Genomic DNA, 24546 nt, shown 5'->3' with positions numbered 1-24546 from the left:
AGGAGTGGACCAAAGATGCTGCCCTGAGGGACACCCGAGAGTAAGGCATTTGATTTTGATTGTGCTGTTTTATATTTTACTGAAAAAGTTCTATTTTAAAGATATGATTTGAGTATACGATAATACAGTAACACTGTTTTGTTATGCCGTGGGGTTTACATTTGTTGCGTTGGCCGCTGCTAGGAGCTTATTTGCAGCCAAGCGGCCACCCGGTCTGCCAGCACTGCAACATTTAGTATAGGAATTTGTACTTACCCAGCTCAAAGTAGGTGTTGAAAATGTCCCCCACCAACCGCTACATACTGTTGACACCTTTTTATGAAATTGTTAATTACTTTAGGAAGTTCTGCTTCACTGATTGATTCGATTTCAACTGAAAATAATTAAACTAGTTTACAGTATTATAAAAATTAGAAAAACTCGCTTTGCTCGTTTCCTAAATAGTAACTTATGTAATCTTTATAAACTAATATCATAATATGCTATTATATTATTACCATTTAATACGAGAAAAATTCGTACCGGCACCGGAAATCGAACCCAGGACCTCTCAGCTCTGTGCGCTAAGCGCTCTTTCCAACTGAGCTATGCCGGGACACGATCCACGGCACCCACCGAACCCCTCTCGTAATGCTTTTACAGCCTTACTACCTGCATTTGAGACGATACAAGTCATATATGCAGGAGCGCATATTTAAATGACTTTGTGGCCATATTCAACATCAGTTCATGACAACGGTGAACAGTGTGCAGAGCTGAGAGGTCCTGGGTTCGATTCCCGGTGCCGGTACGAATTTTTCACGTATTAAATGGTAATAATACATATTGACTACTTCATAGTAGCTGTGTAGTATTCAATGAGGTGGGCAAGACCTCATACAAAATGAATATGTGATGTATGCTATTATATGTCAATTTTATTAAAATCATAACAATATTTATAGTTGAAAGACTGCCTTCATTTTTTAATCAAAACCAAAATATGGTACCTTCATTGTTGTCATTACAACTTTCATTGTGGCATAAAATATCCATTTTTGAATTCTCATTAATTTTGATTTGAAATAAATAAGACTGTATAAATTCCTATAGCTACAAAGTGCAAATTTATTTGCAATTAAGTAGTTCGATCTTATTTTTATTTTATTGGGTTATTTTATGACACTTTATCAACATCGAGGTTATTTAGCGTCTGAATGAAATGGTGATAATGCCGGTGAAATGAGTCCGGGGTCCAACACCGAAAGTTACCCAGCATTTGCTTGTATTGGGTTGAGGGAAAATCCCGGAAAAAACCTCAACCAGGTAACTTGCCCCAACTGGGATTCGAACCTGGGCCACCTGGTTTCGCGGCCAGACGTGCAGACTGTTACTCCACAGGTGTGGACTAGTTTGATCTTCTGTTTCTGAGATCCAGATAAGAATATGAAATACGATTTAAGAATAAACTGAACTCCACAACATTTGTCAAGAATTGTAAAGTATTTGCAGGCCAATGTTTGTGTAAAACTCAAATAAGAAAACAAACAGCGATATTATGCATTTGTACATTTATTGAGCTCATAGAACAATCATTATGTACAATAACAATAAAATCACAAAACTATACATTTGTGCCTGTTTACAGGATATTAATGCACAATCTGATCATCCCTGAACGTACAGTATGGTATGGAATGTAATAACACAACTAAAATCAGTTTCACAAAATATCCAACATTTTTGAAAACATGCAACATCAAGAACAACAACATACATTAATATTCTCCTGAAATCTGTACGCACTTGGTGCGTTGCTTAATAACTACTTTACAGATGCTATATACAATCAATAAAATCTCTGTTTTTAAAACTGTATTTAAATAATATTACAAAATGGTTACATAATATGGATTGGAAATTATATACTGTACATTAAGTTACAGGGGATTGGTGTTGACAATGATACCTCACTATTCAGAATTATGTTACACATCAGGTACTTAAAATAAGATTTTATTCCCATTACATCATCAGTTTTAGAAAAATAAGCACCAAGGAAATGTGCAGCCTTCTTTGGTATCTACTTGCACTAGTGTGGTTCTAGATATTCTAGTGGTAAACAGTTTTATTCCAGCATCTCGATTCTAAAACAGGGGTCTCAAACAAATATTTCTTGATGCTCGCTGTTGCAGTCTTTAATTAAAGATAAACTGTTGCAGCTTTCAATAAAATTCGACATTTCATTTCCTATGTAACACAGTTCCCACCAAGGAACCTAAGTCTTACACACTAGAGCACAAGTTTATTACTTAAAGACGTCATTTTACTGGCAACATATTAAGTTGTAGATCATATCATATACACTCCACTTCATTACAACTTCCACTCTCTCCTACTTAGTCAATTACCATCTCAAGACATATTCACTTCGGAGTCTTCTTGAGAGAATTCATCAATGTAAAGGTAAAAACAAAGAAACTGGCCAAATTAATTCACTATTAATGTATTTGAAACTTACACAGTGTCATTTTTTATGTAGCCTAAATACGTCTATACAAAAGAGCAGCGTTTTTTTTCTACTGAGAAGAGCAGAAGGCTTGCACTGCAGCCTGAGGCTTTATGTGCCGACCTTATTGTGGAGATATTTATTGGAGTCCTCAGGACCTCATTTCTGTGAACCAGGTAATCAGCCCAAATGAAGATTGAACCCATGCCCAAGCACAACTCTGTATTAGTAGACAAAAGCATCAACCACATAAGTTACGCCGATGGTTTGCTGTGATATTATTTCTCAGAGGCGATACTGGTTAAAGGGTTTGGGCTACCGCTGACCCTATTATTACACAAAATATATCTAACAATTACTTTAATTTTAATTACCGCCGGTAGCCCCGGTAGCCCGCAAAATACGCCCCTGTTATTTCTAGAGTTCCTTCAAATTTTAAATAAATTAATCACGAGTATTAGCATTATATTCTTCTTAAATTTGCATCAAAAGCAATAGAAATTACGTGATATTAGTATATTTTAATGCACGGGTTATAAATCACACGTAGGCCTATCACTAGATCAGTTCAGCAATAAACTTCTGAATATTAAAAAAAGAACATTTGATTTTAATCATATGCTTTATCTATTACTCAGCTATTGGTTAATTTTTTTCTCGGAAGACAGTCCCCAGGCAAGCACCGCAGTCTTAGGCTTATTGCGTAACCTCCTTGTATTGGAATGATTGATGAAGCCCATTTAGGATCGCTCTTCAAGTGCATGATTCACTACATGGTGTCATCACATCGATTCAGCCACAGCATCCAGTCTTGACTGGAGATCTGATCCTCTGCCTTCCAGGGATGTTATTCTGCAGCCTCCTCAGATTGATGGCATCTGTTCGCAATTCATGTGCTTGAATCTGCTGCATCCTTTACCAGAAGAACATGTCACAGTCGATTCCACGACTCACCAAGGCGCCATCTGTCTGAAGGAGCTACACTACCCTGGTCACCAACAGTCCACTTAAAAGCCCCCTGCGGCTCGCTGAATATGTGCAGCTCCCACAGACAGATGCCGCCTATATACAAATTCTGGAACCACGTCCGCCATGTCCTCCTGGTTGACTGTAACTATTAAGATGATTAATGGAATGATACTAATGAAGGCGAAGTGAGTCTGAGACCCAACACCGAAAGTTATCCAGCAATTCTGCTTTGAGTGATTGAGGAAAAACCTCAGAAAAAACCCCAACCAGGATTTGAACCTGGGCCCGCTTTCTTCAAGCTAATAAGGCTAACCGTTACTCCACAGCGATGGACTGTTGGTTTATTAACACTGTAGTGCTGGTTTTGGCTACTATTGTATCCCAGTCTCATGTATCATGGTATGATGTCACTGCGAATCAGGTGACTGCATTTTCATTTTCTTGCACACTTGTAACAATGTATGAGAGCTGTTACAGCTTTTCTCTTGACCAGGTGTTAAGAGTGAGAGTAATTATTATTACTGCAGGCTAATGTTGTTGCCCATGCGAGTAAATGTATTATCTTTATTTTCCGAATCAACTTCTTACAATGTCCATGTTTTAATTTCTTAGCATTGCTTGTGTTAATTATGACAAAGACAATCCCATGCTGTAGCATTATGATCTAAGGCATCATACGTAGGACTGTTGTTGTTGGTCAACTGTCCGAAGACAGGTTTGAACCTCACAAGTGACACCATTAAGGCATCACTCATGATACAACTAAGCCAGGAGATAATGGGGTAGGGTGGCGAGTTTCTTTCCCCCTCCATTGCATACATCACTCACTAGTAACTTATTACACTAATCAGACGTCGGATATATACAAACAATTTATTGTTCTTTCTCTGACACATATTGTCAAGTGAGATGTACTCCCTGATAATAGATGTTCATATGAAGGTCATACTGAAAGTCATGAGCAACCTACTGTTATAAATCTTAATTTTTATTTTTTAGACAAACCAGGTACATCATCTTAATCTACACACTTTTCTGTCACTTTTCAACATAGTCTCCATTTTCTTTGCACACATTTTTTTCTGCCGTTCCATAAGTTTGAAATTCCCTTGCTGTAGATGTCCATTTCATTTTCTCGAAGACACTGACACACTGCTTTCCGGATGTTCTCCAGCATCTCGTAGCATTGGCCTTGCAGCTGTTCCTTTACAGAACCGAAAAGATGGTAGTCGGAGAGTGCCAAGTCGGGACTGTAGGGAGATTGCGGAAGAGTTTCCCACCCAAATGTTCTGATTTTCTCCACAGTGGCACAATCAGTGTAAGGTCACGTGTTATCATGTTGCAGGATGATCTTCTTTCCAGAGCATTTCTCGCACAATGCAAGACGAAGCTTCAAAACTGTCTGAATATAGCGGTCTGTCCAGGTTCAACAAATTCAACCAAAATGCATCCCAGAACTCATCAACTCTTTCCTTGTTGCATTCCATGGAGGCAGTTCGAGGACGACCGCTATGAGGCTCATCTTGGATGCTCGTGTTCCCATCTTCGAAATGTTTCACCCATCTCCTAACACTGCTGGCGCCAATGCCCACATCTCCGTATGCACGCTGAAGTCTGACGTGAAATTCAGCAGCAGATTTTTCTTCTTTAACAAGGAATTTAATGACAGCATGCTGTCGAAATGAACCATCGTTGTCGACCATTTTGCAAACATTGCCTGTGGTAACATGATAGAAGTTAATGACATCACAATATATCAATACATAGTGTAAAGTCTGTAGATTATGATCATATAATCGATTTTGTTACATTGTTGATATTAAAATTATAGCAATGTGTTGCTCATGACTTTCAATACGACCTTCTGTATCAGCCAGAACCTCAATCAGAGGTAGTCTAGGACTAGTGTTACAGAATGTATGCTGTTTCTAGTCCTCATGGGTAAGGAATTTTCTCAAGAAATTTCGGCCAGTGTATGAGACCAGTGCCCACCCACCATCGTGATGAATTTGGGAAGCTCTGATAGATAATGTAATCCAGTTATGAAAGCCAATTATAATGACTGAGGATCATAGATCATACAAGATACCTCCATTCTGGTTGGATGATCGTTTATCTCTGTTGAGACATGTGGACCAGAGACCAGTAGCCAGCTGGTTAGCCTTGGCCCTTCATGGACTGTGGTCCCATGGATTTAAGTGACAGAGGATTCATGGAATGCCTAGAATCGAGTGAAACGTTTATGCTGTTCATGATAGTTGTTATGAGCATGGTTGGGATTGTAAAGATGTTTGGGATTTGAATTAAAATTACGGTATTTATTTTCATTTCTGTTTTTATAGTCGCCACAATTAAATTCAACAAGATGGAGCCTTGTCTATAATTGCTTCATAATTGGTTCCTCATTTCATGTGGCATAGTCTCGAGATAACAATGCAATTGATAGTCAAAACGATTTACACATTAAACATTAATATGATGTCAGAAAGTTGTATGAAATAGTAATAAATAATAAATAATATTCATTACAGAAGATTAAATTCATTTGAAAGTTAATACCACAGTTAAGTAGTTTAGAATTTGACGATGTTAAATGAACTATTTCTGTCTTTATACTCTCTCCGCATTTATTGAACACCCCCATTTGTACGAATAATGAATTTTTTATGTCACATTCATTTATTCTGTAATGGCTGGCTGGATTTGAAACTGCTTTTTTTAAACATATAACAATTTCTATTATCCAAGGCCTACTGTAATTAATGACGTCACTATATCAACAGACAGTGTGACCAGATACCTATCTCGAATGTCAAACGCATAAACGTTTTATGTTAAAGGAACATGACACTGACCAAGAAACAGAAGATGTCTTACATCGAAGATATCATGACACTGACAGTGAACAGGAAATCGAAGACTATGAAGGTGAAAATGAAACCATTGCATCAAATGATTATTACGTTGGTAACAATGGAATGAAATGGAGTGAAGAATCTTTACCCAGGACTACAGAACGCGAGCTCGTAACATGTTGTTGTTGTTGTTGTTATCTAATGCCGGGCTTTGGCAACGAAGCCATTAGCGTTCTTGCTCTCCAATATTTCTCTGTGGTGGATCCATCAGGTAGAACTTCACAGGTTATGAGATGATCTTCAGTCATTTCTTCTTCTTTGTTGCATAGAGGGCAATTTGGATTTGTGTAAATTCCTATTTTATTCAAGTGTTTGGCCAAATAATCGTGTTCTGTAAGCAGTCTGAATTTTGCTACTGCAGATTTACGTGGGATTTCTGGAATAATTTGTTTTTGTTTTTTTTTTTTTTTTTTATTAAAATGCTCCATTTTTTATCTTTGGCTTTGGTACATAGTGCTTGGTTTTGCTTGATTTTATATTTATTTTTAATTAGTCTTTTGATGGATGTAAAAGGTAGGCTTGTATTTGTATTCTGAATTAAATTAAATTTTGCATATACCGGGGTCTAAACAAAGCATAAAATCAGCGAAAGCTTTTATAAATTGTTTCAATTTATTCCTTGATGATTCATTTGTAAGAATAATTACTGCTTCAATAAACATAAAAACTGAGAAAATAAAAGGACAGTTCCAATGTGACTGTGTTGCCAAATTGACAAACTGAAATTTTTTTAGTTGGTTATTTAACGACGCTCTATCAACTACTCGGTTATTTAGTGTCGATGGGACTGGTAATAGCGAGATGAGGCCGAAGATTCGCCATAGATTACCTGACATTCGCCTTACAGTTGGGGAAAACCTCGGGGAAAACCCCAACCAGGTAATCAGCCCATGCGGAAATCGAACTCGGACCCAAGCGCAACTCTGGATCGACAGATTGAGCTATGCTGGTGGCCAACAAACTGAAAGTGAAGTGAGAACTATGCTTGGAATTCCGTATTTAATTCGCATTACAAAATCTGGCTGAGTGAATGTTTATGAATTTATAATATTTATGCATTTTTCTGCCTAGGGGCAGGTCTTTCACTGCAAATCAGCATTCTCCAATGTTCCTACTTTTCCACCTACCTCTTAGTCTCTGCATATGATCCATATATTACATGATATATATGAACCACAAATGGAACAGGAATAGAGGCTATTTATGTAACAATGTCTGTAACAGATTTCAATTAAAAATTGAAAGTACAGACCAAAACGTGTAACAGGCTACTATAGCAGCCCATGCAAGCACAAATGGGATTAATTATTATAAGCACTGAAGTGTTGGTAATATAATTCTTGCGCATAAAAAAGTGATCCACAATGTTTGCTAATGACACTTAGGACATCTCTTCAATTAATATTATTTCCATCTAATATAAAAAATTCAATTTATAAAATAAAGGAGCTAACAAAAATACTCAATTATTTACTGCATTTACTGTGCAACAAGCTCACTCTGAGATTCTGAAGTGCTTTAAATAATCTAATTACGTGTTTTGAGTATAACTACTACTTTGTATTCAGTAGCACAGTACGTCACCAACTGATCAGTAACAATGTTGAAACAGAGTTAGACATACATTAAAATTGTATTGCTTGTAACTTTTGAAGAAATAAACATAACCAGCACTTTTTTTCAGCCTGAACGCTTTCCAGTAAACTTTTTGCCATTACAAATTGCAACAAGATATATTTTATAAGCGAAATTGAAAATTAAAATTGCCACCACTGCTAAGTCCAAGAGTTTATATTTTCTCATTATTATCGTTGGTGCAAAAGTAACTCATGCAATCTAGTGCTGCCATCTTCCGTTATTGATCCTGAAACTATAGCTCGAAATCGCAAAATTTCCATTATGGTTAAAATCGATGAGCTCCGTTTGGAACTTATTGTAATATAAGGTATGTAGGCCTAATATTTTTAAACCTACGTTTTTGTTGTATAATGTGATCGAGTGATAGAGTTCCGGTAAACTTTTTTCCAGAAAAAAAAAAAAAAGCACCGAACATAACGAAACGAAAAGTGTACCAGAAATGTGTAGATGCTGGAATGTCGTAACCATAAACTTCTGCTCAAAATAGGTCGGACCCTCAAAGCCAGGGAGATGAATGAGGAAAACATGCCTCGAAAACTGCATTCTGACAGCCATTTTAGGCACATAACTCTGTGAGATCTGAACTGATCCGAATGTTTGAAGGTGTTGCTCGATCAATCGTGATGAGGTCGACCAAATAAACGCGAAAAAAATAATAATTCCAGGTAAACTGGACTCTCAGCTTTCAAAAAGTAGTCATGAAAATTTGTGAACTTTCAAAATGTCTCAAAATTTAAATGTTGAGAGAATGCAGAAATGGGGACAAGCACATCAGGAGAAAAGGGCATCCTAAGGTGTATCAAACAAGCCCAAGGTCACTGCTGTGGAGTACAAGAGACACAGCAGAGGAAGCATAAGACAGTGACAGTGACAGTGCACACGAGCTCTGTGGATTCTGTGTATGTAGAAAGGCGAGATGTGTCACCACAGCAGTCTACATAGCTCAAACAGTGAATCTGGGTACTGTTAGCCTGTAAGCATACTCTGTGCTCTTTAAACCATTCATCCATTCATTAAATTAACGAAACAAATTCAAAATATTTCTTTCACTAATTTCGTCCAGAACTGTCCTCACTGATTAATGTAGTTCTATATCCATAAACTCTCCGGCTGCTTCTCTGGTTTTTTTTTTTCAATAATATAATATGTAGATCTCGTAAAATAGACATATTATAATTGTTGTTTTTGTAAAACTGAGAAGTGTATTGTTACATTATTTTGAATTCCATAACATAAATGTAACTCTACTACCATACATTCTCCAACAGACAAGCACTTTAGAGTGTAAATGCGTGCATACTTTAAATGGAAATGTACTGCGTGTTCAGTTCAAAGTGTGTCATGGCTCGACGTATGCCGTCATGTGGCTAGCCGATGAGCCTAAAGAATTCAATCTTCCTACACTTCCACAGAGGCATATTACCTATGTGCCAGAGAAGTTGCCTAGCAAGTACGGCGTTCATTCTGAAGAGTACTTACCGATACGTACGGTAACGCCAGTTGTGGCAGGAATGTGAACTGTTTGGAAACACGTACTGAGGTGAGTTTCTTCTTACTGTCGGAATATGGGGAGAGGGTTAAGACGATTACTTATGTACAGTATTTGTTGACATTAACTTCGATGGTCAACATGGACACGGAGCATTTGATTTGTGTTGTGGAATGTTGCCATACGCAACCGATGATAACAAATACTCTGCGTACGACTTGCCCAAGCAAAACACAGTTCGAAAGAGGTTATGGTAGCACACAGACCGTACAGGTCGCCATCTGTTGCTATGACGTTCAAGTTTAACTGTACACGTTCTCAAGTTCAGATTGAACGCCTTGATTAATAGGCAACTTCTCTGACATAAAAGTTGAAACTCGCTTCAAATCGCTGACTCACAACAGTGACGTCATGACACACTTTGAAATGAACACCCAGTATATATATATATTTTTATTATCAATCACTGATTTATTTTATTTTATTTTTTTTTGACTGAGAAGGGGCCCAAAGACTCGCACTGCAGCCTGAAGCTTATTGTGCTTTGTCACTCCTGTTCTGTGAATGATATTTGTTGCCAAATGGCCGTACTCCTGTACAAGTACAGCATGTTGCACTGTTAACTTAACCCGGGGTATGATAATGGATGACAATGACATGTGAATAAATGATGGCGAAATAAGTCCGAGATTAACCATTTGTAGATTATGTTTCCATATTGATTTGAAGGTCCATTATTCCATATGTGATGTTTACTGTTAAAGTCACCAACTATGATAAACTTGCGATCAGATGGGATAAACAACAACTGAATAGACTACAGTGGACTATAGTGGACTTTATGTTGTCAGCAAACAGATGGATACATTAAGAAGATTGACTGATTGAGTCCGAGGTTCAATGCCAAAAGTTAAGCGGGGGAGGGGGAGGGAGAAAAAAACCGCAACCAGGTAACTTATCCCAACCGAGATTTGAATGTGGGCCTGCTCATTTCACAATCAGACATGCTAACCATTACTCCACAACAGTGGACTCATCATTGAAATTTTGTACACTTATTATACATTTTGCATCAATGACAGCCTAAGTTCAATCACAGCAATCCCAAGCATAAATTCATGAAATTGAGTAAAGAACGTAAGTTCATGACTTTACTCATGTTTTACAGTTTCTAGAGCAAGTTTACCTATAATCTTTTTGCTGTAAGAAAAATCCTAATGTAAACAATAGCACGTGACTGAAGTGAGGCTTCATTGGCCACTGTTTGGCGCCATAGATTCTCAGAACATGTTCCCACCTACTGTTGTACATTCTGTTTCATGTTAAACATTTCCCGTCACTCGTCAAGTAGGCCTAACCTCACTACTATGCATCAGTTTGCTTAGGAAACATTTACCGGTACTTTATAATTATTGTAATTAAAACTCAATTAACTTATTATATACATTTAAGACTATTTTTCTCCGCTTTTGAGAGGGTTTCCACTTTTATGTTTAATAACCACACACACCGAGGATGCAGAAGCCATATTTCAGTACCACGTGCTTATGTGAACAACTACGAGCTCAAGTGACACCAGCTTGTTACAAGAACAGACTACCTCGGTATTACTGTTTGTATTTATCCGCGTTTATAGTACATAACAAAATATAAAAGTAGCTTTTCTTTTACATAGCGTTTTACACATGAGTGAAGTTACATGTTTCGTCGTATTTAACAACTAGAATTCAATTTTTTATTTTCAAATAATACAAAATTATGGTTTCCAAATACGAACTATATTTTCCTGCGTCATGTGAGTGTTTCGACTGGGAGCCAATCACGGGTATGACAGCAACGTGCTTATGTTTACATTAGGATTTTTCTTACAGCGAAAACAGTATATAATTTTAATTATAGAAGCCACTCATACCCACTGTGTAAGTAACAAATTATAAGTAAGAAGAGGTTAACAATATCACCAAATAGAATTAGCATTCAGGAGGGTTCAAATTATGTACAGACCCAGAAACAAAATTTGGGCCACCTGTATTAGTTACAGTTATACCGGAACTCTGAAAATTCAGGTGGCCCAAATTTTGTTTCTGAGTCTGTACACTTTAAGAAGGAACTTAATTTAAGAAGAACTTTGCATGACTGCAGTCAATATTCAATTGGCCCACTGTATGAGTGAGTGTATTTGTCAAGTGGCCCTCTATGAAACTTACACGGGTTTGAGACCCCTGACCCAAGTGACTGAGGCAGAAGCAGATTTATCTTTCAGGAAGTGACGGAAAAATAAGACGGGCCAGTCTTGTGTTAACACTCGCACAAACATGCATGCACATTTACACACAGGGACGTCGCATCGCAGAACAGTGATTATGTGTGCACGACACAAAAACAGTGGAGTAAATGCTCATCAGTACAAGTTCATACATTATTTGCAGAGTGGTTTTACAAAAATAGCAAAATATTACTCCAGCTTTCAGTACTTGGTACAAAGATACGTAATAATTTGTTCTGCAACATTTTACACGAATCTATATCAAAGTTCTCATGTAAACGTCTTGTTTTAATTATGTTGAAGAGGCAGTTTTGTGTTCAAGTCTGATATGATTGGTGTTCTTTGGATGGTCCCCCTCTAAAACTTATTTTCAGGCAAACTAATCCATCAGGTTCCATTCAATAATGGCAAACATTTAAAATATTTGTCTTTCCTTCCGATCCATAAGTATTTTGATATATTCAAGTATTATCTGTGCATTTATAAAGTCTGTAAAGTGTTTAACAACTTCATAAGCTAATTATCTAAAAGCTTCTCTGTGAACTGTATTGCAACCCTTAAGTCTTGATCTAATTACACTGTTTCCTACTTGGACAAATACCTGACAATTATCTTAGCATATTTAGTGAATAATAAATATGCATGTAGTAGTGAATGTCATATTCATACCTGCATATCATAAGCTAATAAGTATTACAAAGTGGAATGAATAAGTTTCTCTTTTATTTTTCGTAATCTAGTCTTGTAGAGAACCAAGTAAACACCATATCTTTTGGATCACAAACTACCCATTTTGTGCAGCAGCTGATATAATAAATATAAAAGTGATACTATATCTTAGCAGCTGGTGTTGTTACTTCCACAAAAAGAGTGAACAAATTCTACAGGAACTTGTCAGCACATTGGACGAAGGAACTTTTAGAATTGATAAGGTTATGGATGTCATGAAAAGTGTTACTATGTTAAATCTAAGGTAAAGTCATTAACTTCCAGAAGCATTTAATGGGACCATCCACAAATGGAAAATTTGTTCTTGCTGACTTACTGCACCATTAGATTGGACATTACAGATCTTTTCTCAAATCTACAAAGTCAGTTTTCAGGTCACAAGGTCTATATTCCAAGTGCTTCGAAATAAACAGCCAATAACATCAGCAAGAGGTACCAGTAATTTATTTTAGTGTAGATCGGTAAATGTTACTTGTCTTTCGGAAAAATAGCAGAAATGAGGTAACGCAAAGTTGACAGGATATTAACAGTAATATCTTAAACAGTTGAAGGAACTCTAAATTCTAAAACATCGCCCATGATTGAACTCTAAAATTACATGTTGAATCTTTCGTACACTACTTTTAACACTTGAATATAGATAATTGATTAAATGGCGATCTCACTCGAGTTAATTGTGTAAGCATGTGCGGCTTACAGCTGTTTCGGTGTTTCTTCACACCATCCTCAGAGCCTACTAGATCTCGGCGTCATCTTGAACTTCGCTGCCTGTTGTGTGGGTGCGTTCGATTGTTGAAATGTGGTGTCAAATAGTGTGTGTGTTCTGAAATTGATCAGTGTGTTGAGAATTTGATTAGGGTGTGTTTTGGTGTATCTGTATATTTCATATTGTTCTAGTGTGTTCAGTTTTTGGTTTTTGGGTTGTATGTGTAGGATTTCCATGTCTGTATTTATGTTACTGGATGTGTGGTTAGCATTAGTTATGTGTTCAGCATATGTAGATGTATTGTGTCCTCTGGTTATTGCTTTAATGTGTTCTTTGTATCGAGTTTGGAATGATCTGCCTGTCTGTCCAATTTAGAAACTGTCGCAACTATTGCATGTGAGTTTGTATACGCCTGTGTGGTTGTATTTATTTTTTTGTGTTGTTTGTGTGTTGAGATGTCTTTGTAGTGTGTTTTCTGTTCTGTATGCTATGTTGTATTTCTGTTTTCTGAATGGGAATGCGATCTTGTGTGTGTTTTTGTTTTCGTATGTTAGTGTGATCTATTTCTTGTGTTTTTGTGTTTGTCGAGTTTTTGTTTTGTCTTCCTTATGATGTTGTCTATTATGTTTGGGTTGTAACCATTTTCTTGTGCTTTTCAACAATCGAACGCACCCACACAACAGACAGCGAAGTTCGAGGAGATCTAGTAGGCTCTGAGGATGGTGTGAAGAAACACCGAAACAGCTGTAAGCAGCACATGTTTACACAATTAACACGAGTAAGATCGCAATTTAATCAATTATATAAAATTACTGTTCCAGCCATTTCCTTAACACAGTAAAATTTTTATTACACAAAAGATATGACAAAAATTATAGATTAAAATACAATTTCATATAAAACTATAATTTTCATAATTAACAAGACATTAAAAATTTCGTGATAACTAAATTTACTCATAACCTCGATCACTACATATATGCCAAAACAAATATACGTAGGTACCACATTCAGTGTTGTATAGCGAAATGACCCAATGTAGTTTCATTTTTGAAGAAATATTATGTGTGGTTTTCTCTCAGAAATGAATTCGCTACACTTATACAGAATTGGCAGCATAGTCTTGTAAATGAGAAAGTGTTTTTATTCCGCATTGTCAAAATTTGGTGATGATGGCTGTAATAAGATGAATACCAGGAACATGACCTTGTGTTAACCGACTTCTGCAAAACTTCATAATATTTAAACTGTATAAACGTCCTTGGCACTTCAATTTTTGTGTGCTCTTTATATGAATGAAAACAAATTTTAAAATACATCAATCTCAACAGAAAGAAATGTAAATAATTTTGGCACATACAAAAGAAAAATCATGTAACTACTAGCAGCCAAACAACGTAATATGCTGATTTCTACCATTTAAGTTTCGTATTTTTTAACATTAAGACATAAAATGCTCCATTTAGGGATATTATGCACTGAGTATAAATATAAAATAGTAAAAATCTTTACACAAAAGATCAAATAACAATAAAGGAAGCACCACATCGAACTGGAATGGAATATGTGAAGTATGAGACAAGAGAATGACCAATGCAATTTGCATTCAAACTTAACATGACATACTGTATCTTTCGTGGGCGAATGTATTAGTATGCTCTTTCTTTTCTGCTATCTTTTAACAGCTTTCAATTACAAATAATTATTAGATAACAACAAACGTAATAAACATTTTTCGAAAGAGAATTAGTAATTACAGATCAGTAGCAGCTCGTGGTTTTAAAATTGCGGAAGGCTGTAAATGAGCAGTAGTATCATCTGTAAATTGTTTTGAGTCTCGGAGGTTATATAATAATTTATTCACTTATTCGCCTATTTACGAAAGTAAATATTTACTTTCGTAAATAAGTACTTAGAAAAGTATTACATTATCATCACTGGGAATAGAAAAAACAATCATGGTTCCATTATGCACCAAAGTTTCGCTAGGTGGCATAATTGCTATAGCTTACGGTGTCGTAGCTGATGCTCTCTTAATGGAAATGTTATAATTTTGCCTTAATCGTTAACATTTACATCAAGAAATACTCCTCAATCTTGTCACAGTGTTCCTGCTAAAAGGCCAATAAATGACATAACCTATCAGAGTGAATGTAAAGCGATAGAGAAAGGTTTAAAAATAAATGTTCAGAAACTTTATGGTTTTTGCTTTTCATTTTTTTTTTTTTCAGTGTAAGCTGATAGAAGTGGAATTTTATAAGATTTAGTAAAACGTGCTTAGGCTTAGAAATAACAGTCTTCATGAAAACAAGAAAGGATAGCTCCCCATCCCAACTGTGTCTCCCAACTACGTTACATAGAATGTAAGCCCCTAATAATGTTTTGCAGATTTGTAGGCGGAGACTGCAATCTATACATCATCTGGAAAACCTGTACCGACAGTAACAGTTTCAAATATATTGACTCTTATTACAATGGATAGAGTAAAATTTCGAAACATTTCCTATTAATTTAAATGATAAATTGCATTATTAAAGAACATATTATATTTTTAGGGGCCAACTCCACCTTGGAGTCATTAATTACGAGACGAGATATTTGGAATATATTTTAAAATTTACACAGATTAAGGTATGTACAGACACTACAGAAAACAAATCGTAACTAGAAATCCCATACATTTAAATAACTTCTCCTGTTTGAGCTGTAATTTTAATTGTTACTGTATTAAGGATTTTACTGTTTTATCATTATTAGTCATTTAGGAATTTGATTAAATATTCCATAAAGCAACGCCATAAAATTACGAGTTTACTGAATTATTTTCATTTGGGATAGTATTTACTATACAACATAACTATTAGTTACTTTTGTATATTTTATATGTGAATAATGAAAATACGAGGCCTGTCTAAAAAGTATCCGACCTTAATTTTTCCCGCGTAAAGTTGTGATTTTAAGGTGGCGCCACTGTGCATGGTGGAAGGAGGAACTGTAATGCGCATGCTTGAATTTTTTCAACGCATTCGCTGTGCCAGTCACTGGCTGGTGGTCGCCAAGTAAGGTGCTGTTCTAGGTGTTTGTCGGATTTAGTTTTCTCGCAAGATGACTGAACGAATTGAGCAAAGATACTGCATCAAATTTTGTCAAAAGCTTGGTGATTCTCAAAGTCAAACAATTCGTAAGATTCAGCAGGTGTTTGGGGAAGATGCGATGGGTGTAACACAAATTAAGGAGTGGTTCAACCGATTCAAAGATGGCCGCACATCAGCGGAGAGTGAGCAGCGTTGTGGCAGGCCCCAAACTGCTCGGAGTGCAGCTGTTGTTGAGAGGGTGCGAAATTTGGTGATGGCAGATCGTCGTTTGACCGTGCGGGAGATTGCCGAAGAGGTTGGAGTGAGTAAAGATTCTGCACATGCAATTTTGCGTGATGATTTGAACATGAACCGAGTGGCTGCGAAATTCTTGCCCAAGTTGTTGTCCCCGGAACAAAAGGACCTCCGTCGTGACGTTGCACAGGACCTTCTGGACACTGCCAACACTGATCCTGGGTTTCTGAACACCGTGATAACTGGAGATGAGTCATGGGTGTACGGGTACGACCCAGGAACAAAAAGACAGTCGTCGCAATGGAAGCATCCCGAGTATCCAAGGCCGAAGAAAGCGCGGCAGGTGCGAAGCAAAATCAAGGTGATGCTGACTGTTTTCTTTGATGTCCGTGGAATTGTGCATCACGAATACGCACCGGAAGGACAAATGGTGACAAAGGAGTACTATCACGATGTTCTCCGGCGACTCCGTGATGCAGTTCGGCGCAAAAGACCAGACATGTGGACGGCGAACAACTGGCACTTGCATCACGACAACGCCCCCGCACATTCATCCCAATTGATACACACTTTCTTGGCCAAACATGGAATTACAACCGTTCACCAACCTCCCTACTCTCCAGACCTGGCTCCTTGCGACTTCTGGTTGTTTCCAAAATTGAAGACACCACTGAAAGGATCCCATTTTGAGAGTAGAGAAGAGATAATGCGGAATGCGACGACGGAGCTGAACACCATTCCAAAAGAAGACTTCCAGAGGTGTTTCCGGCAGTGGAAGGATCGGTGGGCTAAGTGTGTGCAAGCACAAGGGGCCTACTTTGAAGGGGATTAGGGTCCCAACCCCGTCAGGTATTTGAAATATTTTTTCTGGCTAAAGGTCGGATACTTTTTAGACAGACCTCGTATATTTAAAACATCCAAATCAAAACAAGTAGAATAATTAAACTAAGGCAACGAGATAATACCTTTCAGAAAGTTTACCACTAAATAACAAATATGGTACAAACATTCAGACTTCTATTTTTTATCTACTGTTTATTAAGAATTGTCTTATAACTCGGAAAACAATGAAAGAGCTATTATTAAGGAAGACTAAACAAGTTCGACTAAATATAAGACATTCCCTAAACTGGGAGAAAATTAATCTGCTGTTTTTATTATTACAAACCCAACATATTCTCCCTTCTAAACATCTAATTCAGTAGGAAATGCTTTAGGATTTAAGTTTAAATAAATCAGCCTTGAAAACGCACAATGAATTCTACTGTGAAACTAAAATTCATCAACAAAATTTATCATTAACCTCTGAAAGTATGAGCAGTGTACATAGAATCCAAAATCTGTAAAATTGAAACCATAAAATAATCCGATAATCACTAACAAATTGAAAACAAATGCTTACGAGATGGCTAAAATAAATGCAAAGCATCCTATGAAAATTCGAAAAGTGATTAAAGCCCCATTTTATTGCCACTAACATGGTATGTGTCATTTGCACTTATCACATACTATCAAAGTTTGGACAATTCGCATTAGCAAAACAAGGAAAGTATTTTATCACAGCTCTGTAAACCACAGAAGGAATCAATGCATCTCTATTCGCATTTTTAATTTTAAAAAGCACTAAAGATGGGACTTTGCTTTTCATTCCTCTGCATTGATGTATTTAAGTGATTAAGGTCGTCAAATTCAATTTTACTTATTGGATTGGAAACGACTGCTAGATGGAAGTACAGTTGCTCCATGCAATGCAAATGAGAGTTATAACGTGACTTCTTCTTATGCAGTATTTAGATGGCAGCATAGTGAAGTTGATAAAAGTTGTTGCTGTCAAAGCCTATAAGGCTGAGAAGTCAGTTATGCATGTGATCTGGGATATAACGTAATTATGTTAGGTGCGTGCAGTTCTGTGTTGTGTAATTTTCTCCATTCTCCTGTACCTTCACCTCTTAGCCCCAAATATTTTCCTAAGTACCTTATTCGAATACCCTTAACCTCTGTTCCTCTCTCAAAGTGAGAGTCCAAGTTTCACTACCATAAAGAACAACCAGTAATATAACTGTTTTATAAATTCTAACTTTCAGCTTTTTTTGAGAGCAGACTGGATGACAAAAGCTTCTGAACCGAACAATAACAGGCATTTCCCGTATTTATTCTGAGTTTAATTTCCTCCTGAGTGTCATTTATATTTGTTATACTGTGGCAACAGTCCCGCGCTGTGGCGTCGTGGTCTAAGGCATCCCGCCTAGGACTCGTGTTACGGAATGCGCGCTGGTTCGATTCCTCATGGGGGAAGAAATTTTCTCATGAAATTTCGGCCAGTGTATGGGACCGGTGCCCACCCAGCATCGTGATGCACTTGGGGAGCTGCGATAGGTGGCGAAATCCGGTTGCGAATACCAGCTATAACGGCTGGGGGGATCATCGTGCTAACCACACGATACCTCCATTCTGGTTGGATGATCGTCCACCTCTGCTTCGGCATGTGGGCGTGAGGCCAGCAGCCGGCTGGTCGGTCTAGGCCCTTCACGGGCTGTAGCGCCACGGATTATTATTATTATTATACTGTGGCAACTGTGCTGGAAGATTCTTGTTGCCTCCTCAGGAGTTGAGCGCGCGTCCGGCAGAAGGGAGGGCACAGGAAAGCAAGCTTCAGTGGGCACTGAGGCGCGGCAAGGAAAGCTACAGGCTCGGCGCAGAGTGGAGAGGACAGACATATGAGAAACGTCTGGAAACAGATTGTTCCCGAAGATTCTGTAAGCTACGAGGATCGAAGGTTCGAGAAGTGTGATTTAATAAATAGAAGGACTGAGTGTGTGTCAGTTTAGTTAGATATTCAGCTGCAAGAAAGCTAGTTAGCGGAGATGTATCCAGTGGATCTGAGTTCGAGGTGCAGTGAACTTGAGTAACTGTAGCAGCATCCAGGCGAGTGCGGCATATCCAGAAGTCTTGGGTTCGAAGTGCAGTGAACTGTATCTGAAAGTCTTCGGTTCAAAGTGCAGGAAACTGTATCTGGAAGACTTGGGGGGTTCGATATACCGTGAACTTGAATGAGTGAGCTAGAAGAACTAGCCAAGGCGAACGAACTGTGAACTGACAGTTTTGTTTTGTAAATAGTGCTTTGTGAACATTAGTTGAGATTAGGAGTACACTGTTGTTCTCAATAATTCACGTGAGTTATCACTGTCGTTCTGTAGAATGCAATAACGACTGCTGTGTTGAGTGGAATACCCACTGTTGACGGGTGTGTGATTAAAGTCAGAAATAAAAAGCCATTATTGTTGAAAATAAAAGTTACAATACTGTTGCTCCAAGGTACTTGAATTTTTCCACCTTTTCAAAGGATAAATTTCCAATTTTTATATTTTAATTTCGTACTATGTTCCGGTCACGAGACATAATCATAATTACACTTTGTCTTTTCGGGGTTTACTTCCAAACCTATCTCCTTATTTCCTTCAAGTAAAATTCCCGTGTTTTCCCCCCAATTGTTTGTGGATTTTCTCCTAACATATTCACGTCATCCGCATAAACAAGCAGCTGATGTAACCCGTTCAATTCCAAACCCTCTCTGTTATCCTGGACTTTCCTAATGGCATATTCTAGAGGAAAGTTAAAAAGTAAAGGTGATAATGCATCTCCTTGCTTTAGCCCACACTGAATTGGAAAAGTGTCAGACAGAAACTGGCCTATACGTACTCTGCTGTATGTTTCACTGAGACACATTTCAATTAATCGAACTAGTTTTTTTGGGAACACAAAATTCAAGGAGAATATTATATAAAACTTCTTTCTTAACCAAATCATATGTTTATTAAAATCGGTACCAAGTTTTATTAAAATCCTATGCTTCCCCTTTTGCGACCATTTGTTTATTAGTTTTTATTCTCTAACTACAAACTCTGCTCGTATGATGAGTAATTCCATAATATTTCCTTCCTCTCTCTACCCTTTACTGATACGCAATATTATGAATGGCAATTAGAGCAGTCTCTGACAACATATATACTTTATATTCCGAAGTGATATAGTATTAAAAGTTGTGTAATCAGGATGTATAACATACATAAATATTGTCCTTTGCTCCCACAGATGTTTTAAATTTGTAAGTTAAAAGACTCGCACAGAAAACAGTGATAATGTTTGGAATGCGAAACTATATGTTATATGCATGTAATTAGTTTGATCCCTTTAACACTATAATAATATTATCTACTGATACATAAAATATTGCAACTTCAACACGGTAAATTATTTAAAAAGAAACTATAGCACTACTCAATTAAACATTATAGTTCCGAAGTAATCATATATCAATGTATCATTATAATGTAACAATGCCGAAAAGTAAAACTCTAGGATAATCACACCAACTACAACAACAAATATAAACAAAACGTCGAACAATGTGTAAAATTTCAATGTGCTAAAAATTGAGAAGCATTTACAGTCATACTATTGTCTCAAGTCATATTTGAAGAAGATGAACGAACAAATCTTGTTATATTACAAAATTACTAACCTATTTCTCATAGAACTTAGCAAAAATATACAGTGTATCTAAATTATTTTCCTTGCTTTTGATATTTCGTTACACAGATATTTGTAAAGGAAGTAACCAACTAAGCGAAGCAATTAAAAATGGAATACAGTACAGATTGTGAAATGCTTACAATTTTGTCTATTTTTATAATATTAATTTTGAAAGCTGACTTTTCTTGAAAATAAATCTCGTAAGTCTTAAGCAACAGATGAACATTAAACATATATTTTATACATAAGAGGAAGTTCACTGAACTTCCTTATTGAAAAGTTCAATTGGATCAAGTCCCTCCTACTATTTAATTTGGAGCAGAGTTACTATGAACAAGTTTCCAGTTTCCTAACCTGAGCAATCTATCATGTATTATCATAATTAAAAAAAAAAACTTATAAGTTAATCCACAATACGAGCACAATAAAACAGAAAGATATGTGGAAACAGAAAAAATTTCGTATTACGAGAAACAAGAGGCTGAATGTTGGTGTAATGTTGTTAGTGTTTCTTACACTGACTATGAATATCCATTCACTACTAATGAAACCTTGAACTAATCTTTCAGATTGTCTGTCACTTGTTACTTTATCTGAATTTAATTATGTCTAAGTAATGAAATATCAAAATCTAATGGAAAAAAAAAATTAGAAACACATTAGTACGAGGGTTGTATCAAAAGTCACGAGAATATTATCATGGTCAAAGGGAGATGAGCACATGAACATATTCGTGGTACCAGTAACAGAAACATTCTTTACTTCTCACAAAATCACTATCACTATCACAACACATTTTTGTTACTTTCTCCAGTTCAAAATGCCTTCGCAATTTAACTTCATTCCCACAGAAAATGATGCACAGACTTTCGGCCATCTTAATTGGTGTTCACATAGCTTTTTGAGCATTTTTACTTAAATAGAATCACTGCTCTGTGTGACAAAGGTCAAGAGCAAGAGAAAAATAGTCTTCAACACGAAAATGCATGAAAACTGTTCCACTCTACATACAATGCAGATCTGGTACTCTCACATTATCACCAGCTTTGTTTCATGAAGAATTAAAAACAAGGCCACTACTTATAAGAGACCAACATGCTGTGCATGGGTGTCTGTAGGTTGCCAGGATGGAGTGATACTGAAAAGGCAGCTTTTGGCTTGGAACAATAACTAAAATGTGCTAATAGGAATGTCAATTTCATGAAAAAGGAATGAAAGCTAAAATGATTCATGATAAATATGTGCCTGTGAAAATCTCTGTTTGATGGTGATATTTTATAAAAAGTGATTCATGGTTTGGTAGGCATTATAGTGAAACTGAAAGTGTCTCACTTAATGTTGATGGCTGCTAGAGTTACTTATTTCAAAGGAGGCACTGTTAATTCACAGCGAGGCAATATGGCACACTGCTAAATGAGAGTGTATTTTTTTTAACAACAATGCAGTAGGATAACCTGAACACGAGGAACGAATATATATAGGCAAATAGCACCTACTCTTCATAGCGGTATTATCATTTTGCACCAATGGTAATCAATTCTGTGACAACTTACCCTTTTTCCTTGACTTTTTTACGATAATGGAACTGTTATCAATGTGCACAATGATTTAGTATTGAGAGATAATTAATGTAAAAACTAAGTGGAAGAAGATAATGCATGACATGCCAGCTATGGGTCATACTATTTGCAGCTGCTAATTTTCCTTGGAAAAAGTTAAATGTTATGAAAGTAGCATTGTCACTTCTTACTGAAGATATTACCATTCTGTTACAAAACATCTTGCGGTGGGTAGTACTGGTAGCCTATTTTGCTGCATGTTCAACTTTCTGCAGAGCTGACAATGAACTGATTGGTCTGTTGACTCTGGCAGTCTCTCTCGACTGATGAATCAGAAATTCCAAATCCCCTGATCACTTAGAGGGTGACTGGTGGGCCGAGGACACTGGCGAATAGGAAAGCTGGTATTCAATGGCATGTCAGGGCAGGAACTCCACATAGTTCTCAGGAACTAGTCCTGTCTTCCCGTTCAGAGTTCCCTCTAACCAGCCTGGTTCCAGTGACGCCCGCACTGTAAGGCAAACAAGTCAATATTCTAAATCAGTATGACTTCACTTAAACATATAATTGTTAGCAAGGTTATTCTTATTATATCATGAAAACTAACATTTTTCAACATGTCGATCGTCTAGTTCAAAAGTGCAACAACTCAAAAAAACAAGTTTTGAGGTATCTTCAGTTGAAAGTTTCAAATAAATCACTTAGAAAGGAATAGAATTCTGATTCATAACCACGACAATTAGAAATGAGTCAGTATTCAGGACGAGGATATCACAATCTTCCAGTTCATTATTAATACATTTCGAAACGTACTAATAATGAATTAGTAAAGTCTATAGTTGTAATTATTTCTAAAGCAGTTTATTTAGTTTTTTTTTTCTTTTTGGTTGTAAATATGACTTATCTCAATAATGAATCGGAAAGAGCTCCGAAAGGGGCTTTCAGTAGAATAAATAACTAAAAAAATGGCAATTTTTGAGTTGTCGCACTTTTGAACTGGACGATCGATGTGGCACACTAAAGGTGTAATTTAAAATCCCACGGCACATTCCTATAATCTAAACCAGTGGTTTCCAAACAGGAGGAGGAGATTTTGAGGGAATACGTTTACTGAAAGTTGACTCTTGTGGACTCACTATTTCACTACTCTTTTCACTTTTATTTTTCCTGTTCTTGCTACAACCTTTACTATTTTCATTTTCTCGCGACACATCAGCAGATCATTCATGCCACACTTGTTGAAAATGGCTGATGTAAACAATAAAATATTTTTAGAAAAGTCTCTGACTGTACAGTGCTGGGTAAAATGTGTATAAATATATTTAGAGTTGTAAAGCTATGGTAGACTACCACAAAATACGAAATGACAATGTAGAATACAACAGCTCTTCTAGCAGCATTCGTAGAATAAAATACAATTTCAGATACACCACAGCTCTGCTAGTTGCATATACAACAGACGATGTTATCTATCAATGCTATTAAAAATTACGATATAATATGCAGATTGAACACCATACTTCGTGGTCTAGTAGACAGCATTCCTGACTACAAATCATGAGATACTGGGTTCGATTCTCGTACTGAACATCGAGGTTCGTTCCTAAAGAAACTACTTTAATACTTTTACTAGAAGAAGATTTTTCTGGAATACGATGTTTCTATAACTCCTGAAGTTCCAAAAGTTAAATAAATGATTGTATATTATACAAGTACTTACTTACTTACTGGCTTTTAAGGAACCCGGAGGTTCATTGCCGCCTTCACATAAGCCCGCCATTGGTCCCTATCCTGAGCAAGATTAATCCATTCTCTATCATCATATCCCACCTCCCTCAAATCCATTTTAATATTATCTTCCCATCTACGTCTCGGCCTCCCCAAAGGTCTTTTTCCCTCCGGCCTCCCAACTAACACTCTATATG

The 24546-nt window shown here is 36.8% G+C and overlaps 1 protein-coding gene across 5 annotated transcripts in view; it reads right to left on the bottom strand.

Moving 5' to 3' along the window:
• Positions 1–1533: 1533 nt before the first annotated feature.
• Positions 1534–24546, bottom strand: part of Graf (GTPase regulator associated with FAK) — a 432476-nt gene continuing 409463 nt past the window's right edge. For all 5 annotated transcript variants that reach the window (XM_069824366.1, XM_069824368.1, XM_069824367.1 and 2 more), the window contains one exon: positions 1534–23132. In XM_069824366.1, the coding sequence (XP_069680467.1) occupies positions 23041–23132 (92 nt within the window). In that variant the 3' untranslated portion in view covers positions 1534–23040. The remainder of the gene's footprint in view (positions 23133–24546) is intronic.

This window comes from Periplaneta americana, chromosome 4, assembly GCF_040183065.1.
Source record: "Periplaneta americana isolate PAMFEO1 chromosome 4, P.americana_PAMFEO1_priV1, whole genome shotgun sequence".
NCBI classification, from domain to species: Eukaryota; Metazoa; Arthropoda; class Insecta; order Blattodea; family Blattidae; genus Periplaneta; species Periplaneta americana.
This window is presented reverse-complemented; position numbering and strand designations above follow the sequence as displayed.